Source organism: Sorex araneus, chromosome 4 (assembly GCF_027595985.1).
Source record: "Sorex araneus isolate mSorAra2 chromosome 4, mSorAra2.pri, whole genome shotgun sequence".
NCBI lineage: Eukaryota > Metazoa > Chordata > Mammalia > Eulipotyphla > Soricidae > Sorex > Sorex araneus.
The window spans coordinates 215,389,488-215,403,228 of record NC_073305.1 but is presented as its reverse complement, the minus strand read 5'-3'; the positions used below and the strand labels follow the sequence as shown (position 1 = coordinate 215,403,228).

General features: G+C 50.9%; 1 protein-coding gene across 1 annotated transcript in view; it reads left to right on the top strand.

Annotated features, from left to right (window-relative positions):
- The window catches only part of RRN3 (RRN3 homolog, RNA polymerase I transcription factor), a 28,596-nt gene extending 16,799 nt beyond the window's left edge, over positions 1-11,797 (top strand). Inside the window, exons 12-18 of the mRNA XM_004604327.2 lie at positions 395-525; positions 2,264-2,394; positions 3,240-3,424; positions 6,545-6,653; positions 7,487-7,639; positions 8,824-8,911; positions 9,976-11,797. Of these exons, the coding sequence (XP_004604384.1) occupies positions 395-525; positions 2,264-2,394; positions 3,240-3,424; positions 6,545-6,653; positions 7,487-7,639; positions 8,824-8,911; positions 9,976-10,131 (953 nt within the window). The 3' untranslated portion in view covers positions 10,132-11,797. The remainder of the gene's footprint in view (positions 1-394; positions 526-2,263; positions 2,395-3,239; positions 3,425-6,544; positions 6,654-7,486; positions 7,640-8,823; positions 8,912-9,975) is intronic.
- The last annotated feature ends 1,944 nt before the right edge of the window (positions 11,798-13,741 follow it).

The window sequence follows — 13,741 nt, the reverse complement described above, 5'->3', positions numbered from 1 at the left end:
AGGGGTTACTTCTGGCTCTGTTACTTCAGGAATCATTCCTGGCAGTGCGTGGGGGGACCATATGGGATGCTGGGAATCGAACTCGGGTCGGCTGCTTGCAAGGCAAACGCCCTACCCGAGATGCTGTAGCTCCATCCCCATTGCTAAGATTTTAGAATTAAACTTGGCCGTCCAGATAATAGGACGTGCCTGAATTCTTCTGCTCTTTTAAAACTGTCCATATTTTGGGCCACACCTATGGTGCTCAGGGCTCATTCCCGGTGGGGCCCAGGGATCAAAGCCGGGTCCGCCATGTGCAAGGCAGGCACTGACCCCCGCAGTATCTTTCTGCTCCTGACTCTGGTAGCGTGGAAACCAGTACTTGGGAAACTGAAGTGCCAAAATCTCTCTGTAGGTAAGATCGATGTCACCAAAACGAAGGATTTATACCGAGATCTCGTGACAATCTTTGACAAGCTCCTGTTGCCCACCCATGCCTCGTGCCACGTGCAGTTTTTCATCTTTTACCTGTGTAGTTTTAAGCTGGTAAGTGTGTTGGTAACTTTATTTATCTGCGCTGGTTTTAGTACTGCTCACTTTTCTCTTTAAAACAGAGGGCTGGAGACAGTGCTCACTCGGCATCCTGGTGAGCCCCGCCAGCCCCGGGGCACAGGGTTTACTGCTGTCAGCCCTGTCATATCCCTGAAGCTGTCATGCAGGACCTTGTGCACTAGGTGGAGACCTTGCCCTGAGTTTGAGCCTTTATTAAAACTCGAATGGCATTTGCATTTTCTTTATAGCTAACTCCTACACTCAGACCAACATTTTACTCAGAATTAAAGATGTAATACGTATATGATACCCTGTGGGTCTCACTTCTGAGTATCAGTCACGGATGAGAAGGTTCTCATCAGTGTATGTTACTAGCTGTCTGGGAGCTATTGAAGACTGCGCTTTTTGTTTCAAAAATGCCTTGGGCGCCTGGAGGGAGAGTATAGGGGTTAAGGTGTTTTTTTTTTTTTTTTTTTTTTAATTTATTTTATTGAATCACCAAGTGGAGAGTTACAAAGTTTTCAGGCTTATATCTCAGTTACACAATGCTCAAACACCCATCCCTTCACCAGTGCCCATATTCCACCACCAATAAAAACAAAAACAAAAGCAAAAACAAAACAAACAAAAGAAAAAACAGTATACATCCCACCCCTCACCCCCCAACCCACCCCGTAGGTGAGTGATAATTTCACTTCCTTTTCTCTTTACCTTGATTACATTCCAGATTTCAACACATAACTCACTATTGTTGTTAGAGTTTCAAAACAGACTATTTTTGTTGGAATTTATCCCCTAAGAATACAGCTCTATTAATAGGGAAATATTTGATAATAAGTTTTCCACTGATGAGAATGAAGAGATAAAATGTCGCGCGGCCGTGCAGTTTACAATTTCTGTATTATAGTAATTAAGTCCGCGAAGATTTAAGTTTGAAAATGAATCATTTCCCTTCCTGGAACAGCATGTAGCCAAAGTTAGTTCACAGTCTCCATACATGGGTGCAAGCACTTGCTGGAACTCCAATTCCTAAAGCTGTCTCTGGTTCCCGCTCGTTCCACATCCACCGGCTCTGCAGGGGCATGGGCGCCCGGGCCGAAAACCCGGCCGGCCGGAGCCGAGCACAGGCCCCAGCTGGGGCTGGCCCTGTATCCCTGGTTAAGGTGTTTGTCTTGCTTGTAGCCGACCCTGGTTTGATCCCGCGCCAGGAGTGACTCCTGAGCACAGAGCTAGCACTAAGCCCTGCCCTGAATACCACTGGTTATGACACCCCCTACCCCCCAAAAAAGCTTCACTGATGTGTTTTTTTCCCCATGACTAGTCTACGCAGTCAAACCCTGACTGCTTTATGTTCTCTTCCTGCTTTAAGTTCAGCATGTACAGAAACCTGAAGTAGCAGTTCCCACGGCCATGCGGCTCTTGGCTGGTTTCCAGGATAGAATCCCTGTATGGCTTTTAGGATATGCGCCAGAGCCCTGGCAGCCCTCCGGACTCTGTGGTGTTGATTCGGATACTCAGCTGGCCGGGGGAATCCACAGGGTTATTTGACACCGGGAGACTTTTTTTTTTAATATTGCTACCTTAAGACATTTTAAAAATAAGAACCAGGGAATGCATTCATTATATAATCCAGCAGTAACTGAGGTGCTAGAACTTTCCCATGTTGGTGTGTGTTAGTCTCTCTCTCTCTTAAGTGTTTGAAAAGATCAGAGCACGGCACCTCTTTTTATAGGGATTCGCAGAAGCATTTTTGGAACATCTTTGGAAAAAATTGCAGGATCCAAACAACCCTGCCATCATCAGGCAAGCCGCTGGAAATTACATTGGAAGCTTTTTGGCGAGAGCTAAATTTATTCCTCTTATGTAAGTAACCTAATTTTCCAAGTGCTTTTTCATAGCAGGCTTAAAAAGACGATAGCATTGTCTCCAGTCAGGGGAATCTCAGGACTTCATTTTGGGGTCTGTATTGAATTGTGTGTGCTGTATTTCCCGGAGGTGACTTGAGAGTGAACAGGTGTGAAGCTTTTGCCGTGTGCGCTGGCGGCTCCTGGGATGCGTGGCCCATATGTGTGCGGTCCTTTGCGTCCCAGGCTCACTGTGTCCGTTAAAGCCAAAGAAAAATTCTCTTAGAGGCCAAAGGTCTGAGTGAGACTCCAGCCCTTAGCGGTCAGGGAATGGGCGCCTGCCACATGTAAAGACCCTGGTTGGGTCTTTAACCCCGTGTGGTGCTCTGAGTTCTGCGGGGACCTGACCAGTGACGCTGGAGCACAGGCCTTGGGGAGTCCCTGATCTTTGATAGGGAGCAGCTGTGTGGGCATCCGAAGCCTCTCCTGGCCGGGTGACTGGCCCCCTTGTCCACCCCTCAGAGAATGGGGAAGTCAAGCAGATGGGTGGCCTTTCCCTCGTCACACGGTTCTCGGGCCCTGTCCCTGGGAGAGGCAGGAGGCCTCGAAGAGCCTCTCTCAGAAACTGGCCCCTTCCCCCCTTCTGGGGGCTGGAGCAATAGCAGAGCAGGGAGGGCGTTTGCCTTGCATGCGGCCGACCTGGGTTCGATTCCCAGCATCCCATATGGTCCCCTGAGCACTGCCAGGGGTAATTCCTGAGTGCAGAGCCAGGAGTAACCCCTGTGCATTGCCGGGTGTGACCCCCTCCCCCCCTGCCAAAAAAAAATCAAGCAGCCAACTGACTTGCAGTTTTCTCTTCTCCAGCACTGTGAAGTCGTGCCTGGATCTTCTGGTTAACTGGCTGCACACGTACCTAGATAACCAGGATTCTGGAGCAAAGGCATTTTGTGACGTTGCTCTCCATGGACCGTTTTATTCAGCCTGCCAGGCTGTCTTCTACACGGTTGTTTTCAGACACAAGCAGCTGCTTAGCGGGAACCTGCGGGAAGGTGAGTGAGGCGGAATTGGGTTTTCCCAAGCCAGCTGCCCTGCGGAAAGTAACTTTGCTCACTTTCTTGAGAATTTGATGAAAACTGGAATTGGGACGTGTAGGGACAGTACAGTAAGGTGCTGGCCTTGCATGCCGCCGATCCAGTTTGATCTGCAGCTTCATTCGATCCCCTTACCTGCCAGAAGTGACCAGAGGGAGGATTAAGTAAGCCTTGAGCGCTGCTGGGTTGGCCCCAAAACAACAGCAACCCCCCCCAACAGCCTCCCCCACCCACAAAAACCAAACGAACAACGAAACACTGAAAACCACCACCAGTAAACCTGTGGTTTTGTCAGAAACCTGCGTGCACGCACACTTTCCTGCCTTTCTGGATGAGCTCATGCAGTTTGTAGGCTCCTCAGGGCCCCTGGGACCCCTCGTTGTCTGAGGTGATTTGAGGTTGAGAGCCTCCGTCTCAGAGGTCGGCACTGGATATCATGGGGCGAACCGCGGCTCTGCCTGGCAGCGGGCAGCGCGCACGGGGTGTAGGTGGCCAGGAGCCGTGGGTGCCCTCTTCAGCTGGCCCTCTGCACAGGGAGGCCGGGAGGGTGAGACTTGTGCTCTGGGCCTAACGCTTTGACCCCCGTGTGTCTTCTCCCTGTGGCCTGTGGGGGTGTTGCCCTGGGGTTGGGGCTCTGACACTGAGCTGTGGTCAGCCATGCGCCGGGCGTCCTGACCCAGGGTCACTGCTGCCCACAGGGGCCTTTGCTCCCCGATGGCGCCTGCCACGCCGTTTGTTGTGCTTGCTGTGTCCTGCCCATGAGCTGCTGGACTCCCCACAGCTGCCAGCTCCGGCTTGGCACGGGCCACAGCCCTGGGGCGGGGGGTCGAACTGGAGGCGAGCCACTGAGCCACCTCCCGGCCTGACGATGCTCCTTGTCCCAAAGACGTCAGAGTTAACTCTGTAGGGAAGGGGCTCCCTTTGGCTCACTTCCTTCTGCTTTAACTCTCGGGCCACTCCTCGCTGTGCTCAGATCTTACTTCTTACTTCTGGTGGGGATTGACGGGGAGGAGGCGACAGACTCAGTGCCTGGAATTGAACCTGGGTCAGCTGGATGCAGGCAGGTGCCTACCCTGCGGCAGCACCTCTCTGGCCGTCTGGTTTGCGTCCTAAGGTTACGTCTGGCTGAAGCCTACTAGATTTTAACTTCCTCAAAGGTATTTTCCAAAACCGCATCCATGAGATAAATTAGATTGTGGTTTTTTTTTTTTTTTGCTTTCTGGGTCACACCCGGCGATGCACAGGGGCTACTCCTGGTTCTGCACTCAGGAATCATCATCCCTGGCAGTGCTCAGGGGACCATATGGGATGCTGGGAATCAAACCCGGGTCGGCCGCTCGCAAGGCAAACGCCTTACTGACTGTGCTACCGCTCCAGCCCCTAGATTGTGTTTTTTTGCCAAGTACAATGGTTGACCGAAGGCGATTTCCTCTCTGACCCTGGGTTTCTCAGCCTCTCCCTTCCTTTCTGGGCTGGCCAGACTTTAGCTCAGGGGGAGTGTCCTGTGCTGGTAGAACCGTCAGCATCCGTCTCTTCTCTTCCAGGAGTCCCCTTCACTGGCCACCAAAACTGTCTTCCGGTTCGGCCCGAGCACCCCTCAGACTTGGGAACCACAGCTCAAGACTTGTACTTGTCTGGGCCTGGAGAGAGAGGACAGGGGCCAAGGCGCTCGCTTGGCGTCCTGCTCGCCCAGTTTGAGTGTCTGCCACCACACGCAGTTCCCTGAGCACCGCCAGGGAGCTGTCCTGAGCACAGAACTGGAGTGGCCCCTGAGTGCCAGCAGGTGTGCATTTTGGTTTGGGGGCCACACCGGGTGGCGCTCGGAGCTTCCCCTGGTTCTGTGCTTGTGGACCCTCAGTCCTGGGCCTTCTTTGCGGGAAGCCTGTGCTTCCGCTCGAGCCCCGGCCCTGCTCCCGGAACTGGCGTGTGGCGTCTGCACCAGGAGACGAGAATCACTTCCGTGGCTGCCAGCCATCCATGTCTAGTTCTCTCCTCACCTCCACGGTTTCCTGGGTTTTTTTGTGGGGGTGGCGGGGAACACAGCTGGCGATGCTCGGGGCTACTCCCAGCTGATTCCTGGGGTGTCACTCCTGGGGGTCAGTGCTGGGGGTGAGGCGGGGCCTTGCCCATCTAGCTCTCTCCCTGGCCTCCCTGCTCTCCTCAGTAAGGAATAGAGCAGCCTTCGGAGTCCGAGTACAAATAGCCCCTGTGTCCCGGGCAGCCGCGTGCAGGAGCGCCAGTTGAAGTCGTTCTGCTGTGTTGCCTGTTTCATTGCATTGCTGTGTCCTTGGCCAAGGAGCAGATGTTGCAGGGTGACCCAGTGCTCCTGGGTCCCGGGGACTTGGTTCTGTGGCCTCCCCTTAATGGTTTCCTGGTAGTAGCGGATGTGGTCGTGTGCTCTTGCCCCTGCCCTGTGTATGTTCTGTCTATGCCGAGCTTATGTTCATAGTCTGAACTCCAGATTGTCATGTAAGTTTCTAGCGTGCTAGGACGATTTGCCCCATGCTTTCTGGGTCTTTCAAAGAATGAGCTGTTTTCTTTTGGCAAGTCAGCTTAGAGATGAGTGGCTCAGCTCAGTGGCGTGCTTTTCTGGGTATTTTCAGGATATTGGGATCTATCTTCAGAACTTAAAGCACTTTTGCAAGCTACCTCTTTAATTTTTTTTTTTCACGCCCTCAACCCCCTTTTTAATGCATTTTTGAACTGGGGATGCAGCTCAGTGGAAGAAAACTTCCTGCTTTGGAACTAATTTAATCCCTGGTACCGCCAAATATATTTTTTCCTCCCTCTTAGGGGGTGTGTTTGTATGTTAAAGGGCCACATCCGCCTATGCTCATGACTGTTACCCCTGGCTCTCTGCCCAGAGGTCACTCCTGCTGGTGCTCAGGACCGTTGGTTGGGGGGGGGGGTCAGGCGGTTCTAATCTGGTTTGACTGTGTGCCAGGCATGTGCCTTCCTTTTGGTACTCTCTCTGACTCCCCCAACATTTTTTTCAATGTGTGAAATTAGTTTTACTGCTAAAAATTATCTTAAGTAATTGTGTTCACCCTTAAATATGTCGTTGTTTTTTAATCCAAGGTTTGAGATACCTTCAGAGTCTGAATTTTGAACGGATTGTGATGAGTCAGCTCAACCCTCTCAAGATTTGCCTGCCCTCGGTGGTTAACTTTTTTGCTGCTATCACCAAGTAAGTTGCTTCTCACTTCTTGAGGAAAGTCACTGCATGGCAGATTTGTGTTTGTAATGTTACATTCCCTTAAGCTTCTGGGCCAGAAAGAGAACTCAGTGGACTGCGCCCAGGCCTTGGATGCAGGAAGCCTGGGTTTGGCCCTTGGCACTGCAAGGCTGCCGGGAGGTCCCCAAGCACTGCTGGGTATGGCCCGAAAACAGAAGCCGAAAGAAAAACTCCATTCACTCTCCATGAAGTTAGCAAGCCCGATTAATGAGTGACAACAGGAAATCAAATAGCACCCCAGTGTCTGTGGGCAATGGTGGAACCAGGCGACTCGAATGGCCGGGAAGGGCTGCCATGACTCTGGTGACTGTCAGGAAGTCACTCTCGGCACCCCAGTGAACGGCTCTGCTAGGTGTTGAGTCATTTGGAGCGGACCCCAGAAAAACCAACTGTGGCCTGGTTCTCATGTGTTTTGCCACGAATTTATCTGTTTCTTTTTGCGTCGGGCCATGCCTGATGGTGCTTGGGGGCCACTCCACCTAGTTGTAAGAAAGTACAAATTAATATAAAAGAATGATAAATTTGGCAAGTTAAAAGTTTTGCCTTCACATCTTTAGGGGCTTGTGTGCGCTAATAATCTAAGCCACACTTGCTTTTTAAAGCAGAGGCCACATGTTTCTTCTCCTTAGCCAAGGCCTGGGTGGTCGCAGCTTTTCCTGTCATATTCTTTTGTCTTGCACTTGTGAGTGTTGGGGCCGAGCATGGTCGCTCGAGGTGGGCCTGTCCGTACGTACAGAGTCGGCTCATGTGCTGATGCTCGTCTGTGTCGGTTTGTGGTTCCGCAGTAAGTACCAGCTCGTCTTCTGCTACACCATCATCGAGAGAAACAATCGCCAGATGCTGCCGGTGATCAGAAATACAGCAGGAGGGGACTCGGTGCAGACCTGCACCAACCCCCTCGATACCTTCTTCCCCTTCGACCCCTGTGTTCTGAAGAGGTGGGTACACACCCCAGCCCCTTGGTTTGTGGAGTTGTGTGTGGGACCCAGGGCCTGTACGCACTGGGGTCCTCAGCTCTGTGCTGTCCCTTAGGAGGGGACTTGACCCTGCCCTGCCGGCTGTTGGCTTTCCCAGTCTGGGACTTGGGGCTTCTGTGTCGTGTGGGTCTTGGCTCCCTGCAGTGTCCGGGCCGGAGGCTGTGGGACATCACCTGGACTGGGTTTTTCTTTTGTGTGTGGGGGGGGGAGGGGGTTTGGGGCCCACCCTGCAGTGCTCAGGGGTCACTCCTGGTGGGCTTGGGGGACAGTATGCGGTGCTGGAGATTGGACCAGGTCGGCCCCGCACACTCGAGCTGTGGCCCCTGGGCTTGACCATCTCTACCTGGCCCGGCACCTGCTTGACCGAGGGGCTGGTCAGCTTGTTCTGTGTTACACACGGTGATGGGGACAGCTGCCCGGAGAACGAGGATGTTCTCTCCCCTGGCTTGCCGCCCCCCTTTTTTTTTAAGACCACATCTGGTCTTGGCATGCGGATAAACGAAAACCAAGTGATTTATCTAAACAGGTTGTTTTGCACTACTCCCAGCCACTCTTAAACTCGCATTCTGTAAGAAAACAGGACTTCTGTCTGCTACCATTTTAAACTAGTATTACGAAATTTTGAGATGTTGGGGTCGTTTATACCGGTTGACTGAAACTAGATGGTTTTATCTTACTTTTTTTTTTCCTTTTTTCTTTTTGGGTCACACCCGGCGATGCTCAGGGGTTACTCCTGGCTCTGCACTCAGGAATTACTCCTGGCGGTGCTCAGGGGACCATATGGGATGCTGGGAATTGAAACCGGGTTGGCCGCGTGCAAGGCAAATGCCTTACCTGTTGTGCTATCACTCTAGCCCCAGTTTTATCTTACTTTCTACAGGGGACTGGGGGACACACCACATCAGGGTCCACTCGTGGCAGAACTTGGGGGGCCGTGTGGTGCTGAGCACTGATCCTGGGGGGTCCACCCTGCGGAGCGTGTGTCCGGCCCTTTGAGCCGTCTGTCTGGCCCACACTGATACCGAGTTCCCACCTCCGCTTCTTGGCTTGGGGAAATGGGTCTTGTGACGAAAGAGCTCAAGGCCTGCCTCTGACCGTCACTGTCCTGTGTCAGCCTGACGTCAAGGTGTCCTCTTTGTTGACAGGTCCAAGAAATTCATCGATCCTCTCTATCAGGAATGGGAAGGCATGCGTGCCGACGAGCTTCAGGAGTTCAGGAGGCCCGTGACCAGGGTAGGCTTGGGACTCGGCACACTTTCCAGAACCTCCCTGGGGTTCCGTGTCACAGTCTGTGGAGGGTAGCCCCTGCGTTCTGTTTTATTCCTTCTTCATTTGTGGAATTCCAAGCTCAGGTTATGGTCTCACGAAAAGAACCCGTAAAACAGACACTTCACATGCTGACCTGGGGAAGATTAATTTAAAAATTACCTCATCAAATTTAGATCTTTGCCCCATACTCATGACTACCAAGTAACAATCCTCAATGGCTTTGCATTGCAGTTACTTCAGAAGCCGGCCTAACTGGTTTTTTATTTTATTTTTTTGGTGGGGGGGCACCCTGGTGGTGCTCAGTCTGTTCCTGGCGGTGCTCCATGTGTGGTACTGGGATTGAACTGGATGTGGCTGCATGCAGGCCATTCCTTTCCCTAATGATCGCTACAGCTCCAGTATTCTTTAAAAAGTTTTTTTTGGGGGGGCTGGAGCCATAGTAGAGTAGGTTGGGCATTTGCCTTGCACCTAGGTTTGATCCCTGGCATTCCATATAGTCCCTGAGCACTACCAGGGGAGTAATTATTGACCGCAGATCCAGGAGTAACCTCTGAACACTGCTTAGAGTGGCCCCCAAAGAAAAATAAAAAGGGGTTTTGAAGAGTGCTCCAAGTTCTAGCTAGAGTACATGCTTTGTGTGCTGGAGGCTCTTTTGCCCCGGGGTGGGGAGGGTGTAGTGCATACCCAGCAGTGCTCAGGAGTTACTCCTGGTGGCGCTCATGGGACTGTGGGGGATGCCGGGGATTGAACCCAGGTTGGCTACGTGCAAGGCCAGGACGCTCTCTCCTGTACTATCCTCCAGCCCCTGCAGGAGGCTCTTGTTTGACCCTGGGCATTGCTGAGCCCTGTTGGAACATTGGGAAGAAAAGGTCGTGTTGAGTGGCTAACGGTGAAGTGGGCTGCAGGAATCTCTCCAATTTAAAGGCTTTCCTCCTCTTCTTGTCATAGCAGCGTGATTCAGAGTCCGGGCGTCTCGGGGGAGACGCACCCAGGCGCTGGGTCTGATGGTCTTTCTGTCGCCCCTGCAGGAGCTCGCGGAAGACGAAGAAGATGATTTTCTGAAAGGTGAAATTGGCATCACACCCAGCTCCTTTGATGCTCATTTCCGGAGCCCCCCGAGTAGTGCAGGCTCCCCACCCATGTGGTACCTGCCCGACCCGTCCCCTCGGATCGCGGGGGTCTGACCGAGCGTCTGCAGCCCTCCCTGCCCTGCCCTGTGTTCGTGGGGTCCCTACTACTGAAGCATCGCAGCACACTCACGGAGTCTGCGCGGGCATCTCCCGTGCCACCCAGCCCGACTTTGTTCCGACTCTCGGCTTCCCGCCAGGCAGAATGGAAGCACTCCCGAGGGCAGCACCTTCTGTGGGGGGCTGAGGGTAAACATGGAGGGGCTTGGCTGCTTTGGCTCCTGTAAAGCTATACTTTATTTTTTGCATGCTGTGGCTTATTGACATAATTCTTGTGAAATTTCTAATACTGACTATTGTCGCCACTTTTGAAACAGAACCGTACAGAGATCCTTTTTCACATCCATACAGAGCCACAGTCCATCTGACTTTTTTTTTTTTTTTTTTTTTTTTTTTTTGGTGACAAACCCTTTGGCACCCTATTCCGAGACTTTGGAATGTGTGAGTTGGGGATCCTGGCGTGTACCCGCTGCGGTGACTTGTGTTTGTGTTGGTGTTCCTGTGGGCCCTCGAGAGTTAGGCGTGTGGGGGGGGGGTGGCCAGAGCTGGTCCAGGACACTGGCGCTTGGAGCTGGCCCTGTGCAGGAGTTCCCGGGGGACTGCAGAGGCAGGAAGAGCCCGGAGGGAAGGGACAGAGGACCGTGAGGGACAGCCAGTGTGTCCTGTGCTAGGGAGTGAAAAGGTGGACGTGGGGATGCAGTGACTGTGTTTACGGTGAGTGGATGAGAGGCGGGCGAGAGGCTGGGCGGGACGCAGCCCGAAGTTCTTGACTCATCGGCTCCCAGGAAGCCGTGAGAACTGAGGTCTTGTCTCTGTGGAGGAGTGTCACCGCGGCTTGCTCTGAACTCACCCTCAGCTGGACAGTTGGAGGTTTTTTTTTTTTTTTTTTTTTTAATTTTGGTCCAAAGAAATAGGAAGGGAGAAGGTGGGTGCAGGGGAGTTTTTGGTTGTTTCCGTAGTTCAGAGTTAGAGTGACTGTCTCCATCGGCTGCTGTTCTTACAGCAGATCTGGCCCAGTTTCCTCTGGCAAGGCTCTTATGTTTTCATACACACCAAAAGAGGAGTCTAAAACCTTCACAGTCCAACACATCGGTGCAAGAGTTGTTTTTGAAGACTATTCTAGTTTCATCCTTTGTGTCCTTTTTGTTACGTGTTGAAAAAAGCGGTGTCTTTAACCATATTTATTTTTTTTTTCCCTGGTACTCTATTTAAAGTTAAGCAGTATTTTCTTGATCATAAATATTTTGTATTGAAATACTTTGCCCTGGGTCTTTGTATATGTGCTTGTGTAACTATTGATGGCAACACAGAGTTTGAATTTGTCTGTAAAAACCGTTTTTGGATAATAGAAATTTTTTGTTGCTTTACAAAATTTTGGATGATGGTGACTTGGTGGAAAGTAATTTGAGAATTGGAAGATTCTGTGTTTTGTTTTTTAACTTTCTGCGGGAAAGGTGGGGGTCTCATGTTCAAGTGAAAAACTAGCAAATGTATCTTTGTGTCTTTGTGGTTTCAGTGTACAAGAATATATTTACAAATATGCTTGTTTCAGTGGAGTTTGAAGGGGAAAAGTCCTTTGTGAAAATAAAACAATAACATGGTTAATTTGAAACTTTGTTCTTATGTCACAAGGGAGTGTCACAATAAAGTGATTTCTCATTCAGGTGTTTTTTTGTTGTTTTGTTTTTGAGCCACCTCAGCAGTGCTCCCGGCTTACTCTTGATAGGGCTTGGGTGTGGGATCTAACTTGGCACTTGCCCTCCGCGCTGCACTATCTCTCCAGCCCTGCTCATTTGATTTTTGCGATTAAAAGAAAAGCTGTTAAAGCACTGGTTTGCAATAGAAAACTCGACCGTTCAAGAGGTTAAGGGATTGCCTGTGTGATTTGGCTGCTCAGAAATATATTATGTGCAGGCGCCTTCCGCCCAGAGATGAACCAAGAGCCGCGGCACGAGAAGCAGAGCCTCCCGCCTACTGACTGTGATCCTGAGGTCTCCTAACCCATTTTGGCACCAGAGCAGATTCTTGCAGCCATGCATTTTGACTGCGAACTGAACTACAACCTCGTGCAGCCCGGGAAGGGATTTTTTTTCCCTCTCCACCCCATTTTTCTGAGTGAAAATGGCGGCAGCGGCAGCAGCCACGCGGTGAGAGCCACCTTCTAAGACCCCTACACCAGGAGGTAGGACTTTCTTTAGTGACGTAGCCTGTAGGTGATCCTGGGAGGGGAGGTGTTCCCGGCGCGCCTTCCGCCCAGAGATGAACCAAGAGCCGCGGCACGAGAAGCAGAGCCTCCCGCCTACTGACTGTGATCCTGAGGTCTCCTAACCCATTTTGGCACCAGAGCAGATTCTTGCAGCCATCCATTTTGACTGTGAACTGAGCTAAAATATTAGAAACCCAAAACCGCGCGGCCGCAATAGCGGCCGCGCGGACTCAAAGTCTTCACCTTTACCAAAGAAGAGAAATTATTAGATGATGCTTATTCAGCAGGCCTGATTGTTGGGGAAAATTTCCAATCAACAATAGTGAGTTCTTTATGGAAATATGAAATGTACTCAATATATAGAGAATAATGGGAATATCATCAGCTACTTAGATGGGGGGAAGGGTGGGAGGGGGGTGTATTTGTGTTCTTGGTGGTGGAACGGGTGCACTGGTGAAGGGATGGTGGTTTAATCAGTATTTGACTGTGACTTAAACCTGAAAGCTTTGTATTTTTTTGTTTTCACTGTGGTTCAATAAAATATTTCTTTAAAAAAAAAAAAAAAGAAATATATTATGTGCAAGTGTGGAGAAGGGGCTTCCAGATGCATCTAAATTATCGGTGGTTGTCTGTTTTCTGACACCCGGGGAGAGGGACCAAAGCTTGAAATAGTTCAAGGAAACATCTTTAAACAGATGCTTTGAAGACCAGCCAGGAGGAAAAATCAGGTGAAATATCTTTGGAAACGACCTGGAAACATTTTTCTACGCCTTTATTGAAGGTGAATTGCTTTGAAATGCTTGGGAAGCCAGCTCACAGCTCTTTGGTTACCTTGTGAGAAAATTGAGTTTAACCAGAAACATACTTTCCCGCAGGAGCTTTTTAGAAGCGAAGATCACTTCCCTTTCCCACTAACTCCTGACTGGAGGTGAGTTACAGGCACTGCTTGTCCCATGTTTTACCACGTTGTATTCGCTGGCTCCCCTCCCTCCACCACAAATGGTGTGTCAAATCAAGTTGTATTGATAGATTGCGGAGTTGAATCTACTTGAGTAATAGTAGCTCTGTTTCAGGGTAAGTATGCCCCGGCGCTAGGCATCCCAGTGCTGTTGACACAGTACAACAGTGATTGCAGTGCTGTCGACACAGTACAATAGTGATCCCAGTGCTGTAGACACAGTGCATTGGTGTGTTGCTCTTTAGCCCCTGGTGTTACTGATGGTCTCTAAAGGACTGGGAGGACAGGAGTGATAGCACAGTGGGTAGGGCGTTTGCCTTGCACGTGGCAGATCCTGGTTCAATCCTCGGCATTCCATATAGTTCCTGTGTGCAGAGCCAGGAGTAACCCAAGTATTGCTGGGTGTGGCCCAGTAAAACAAAGGGGGAAAAAAGGAAGTGGGA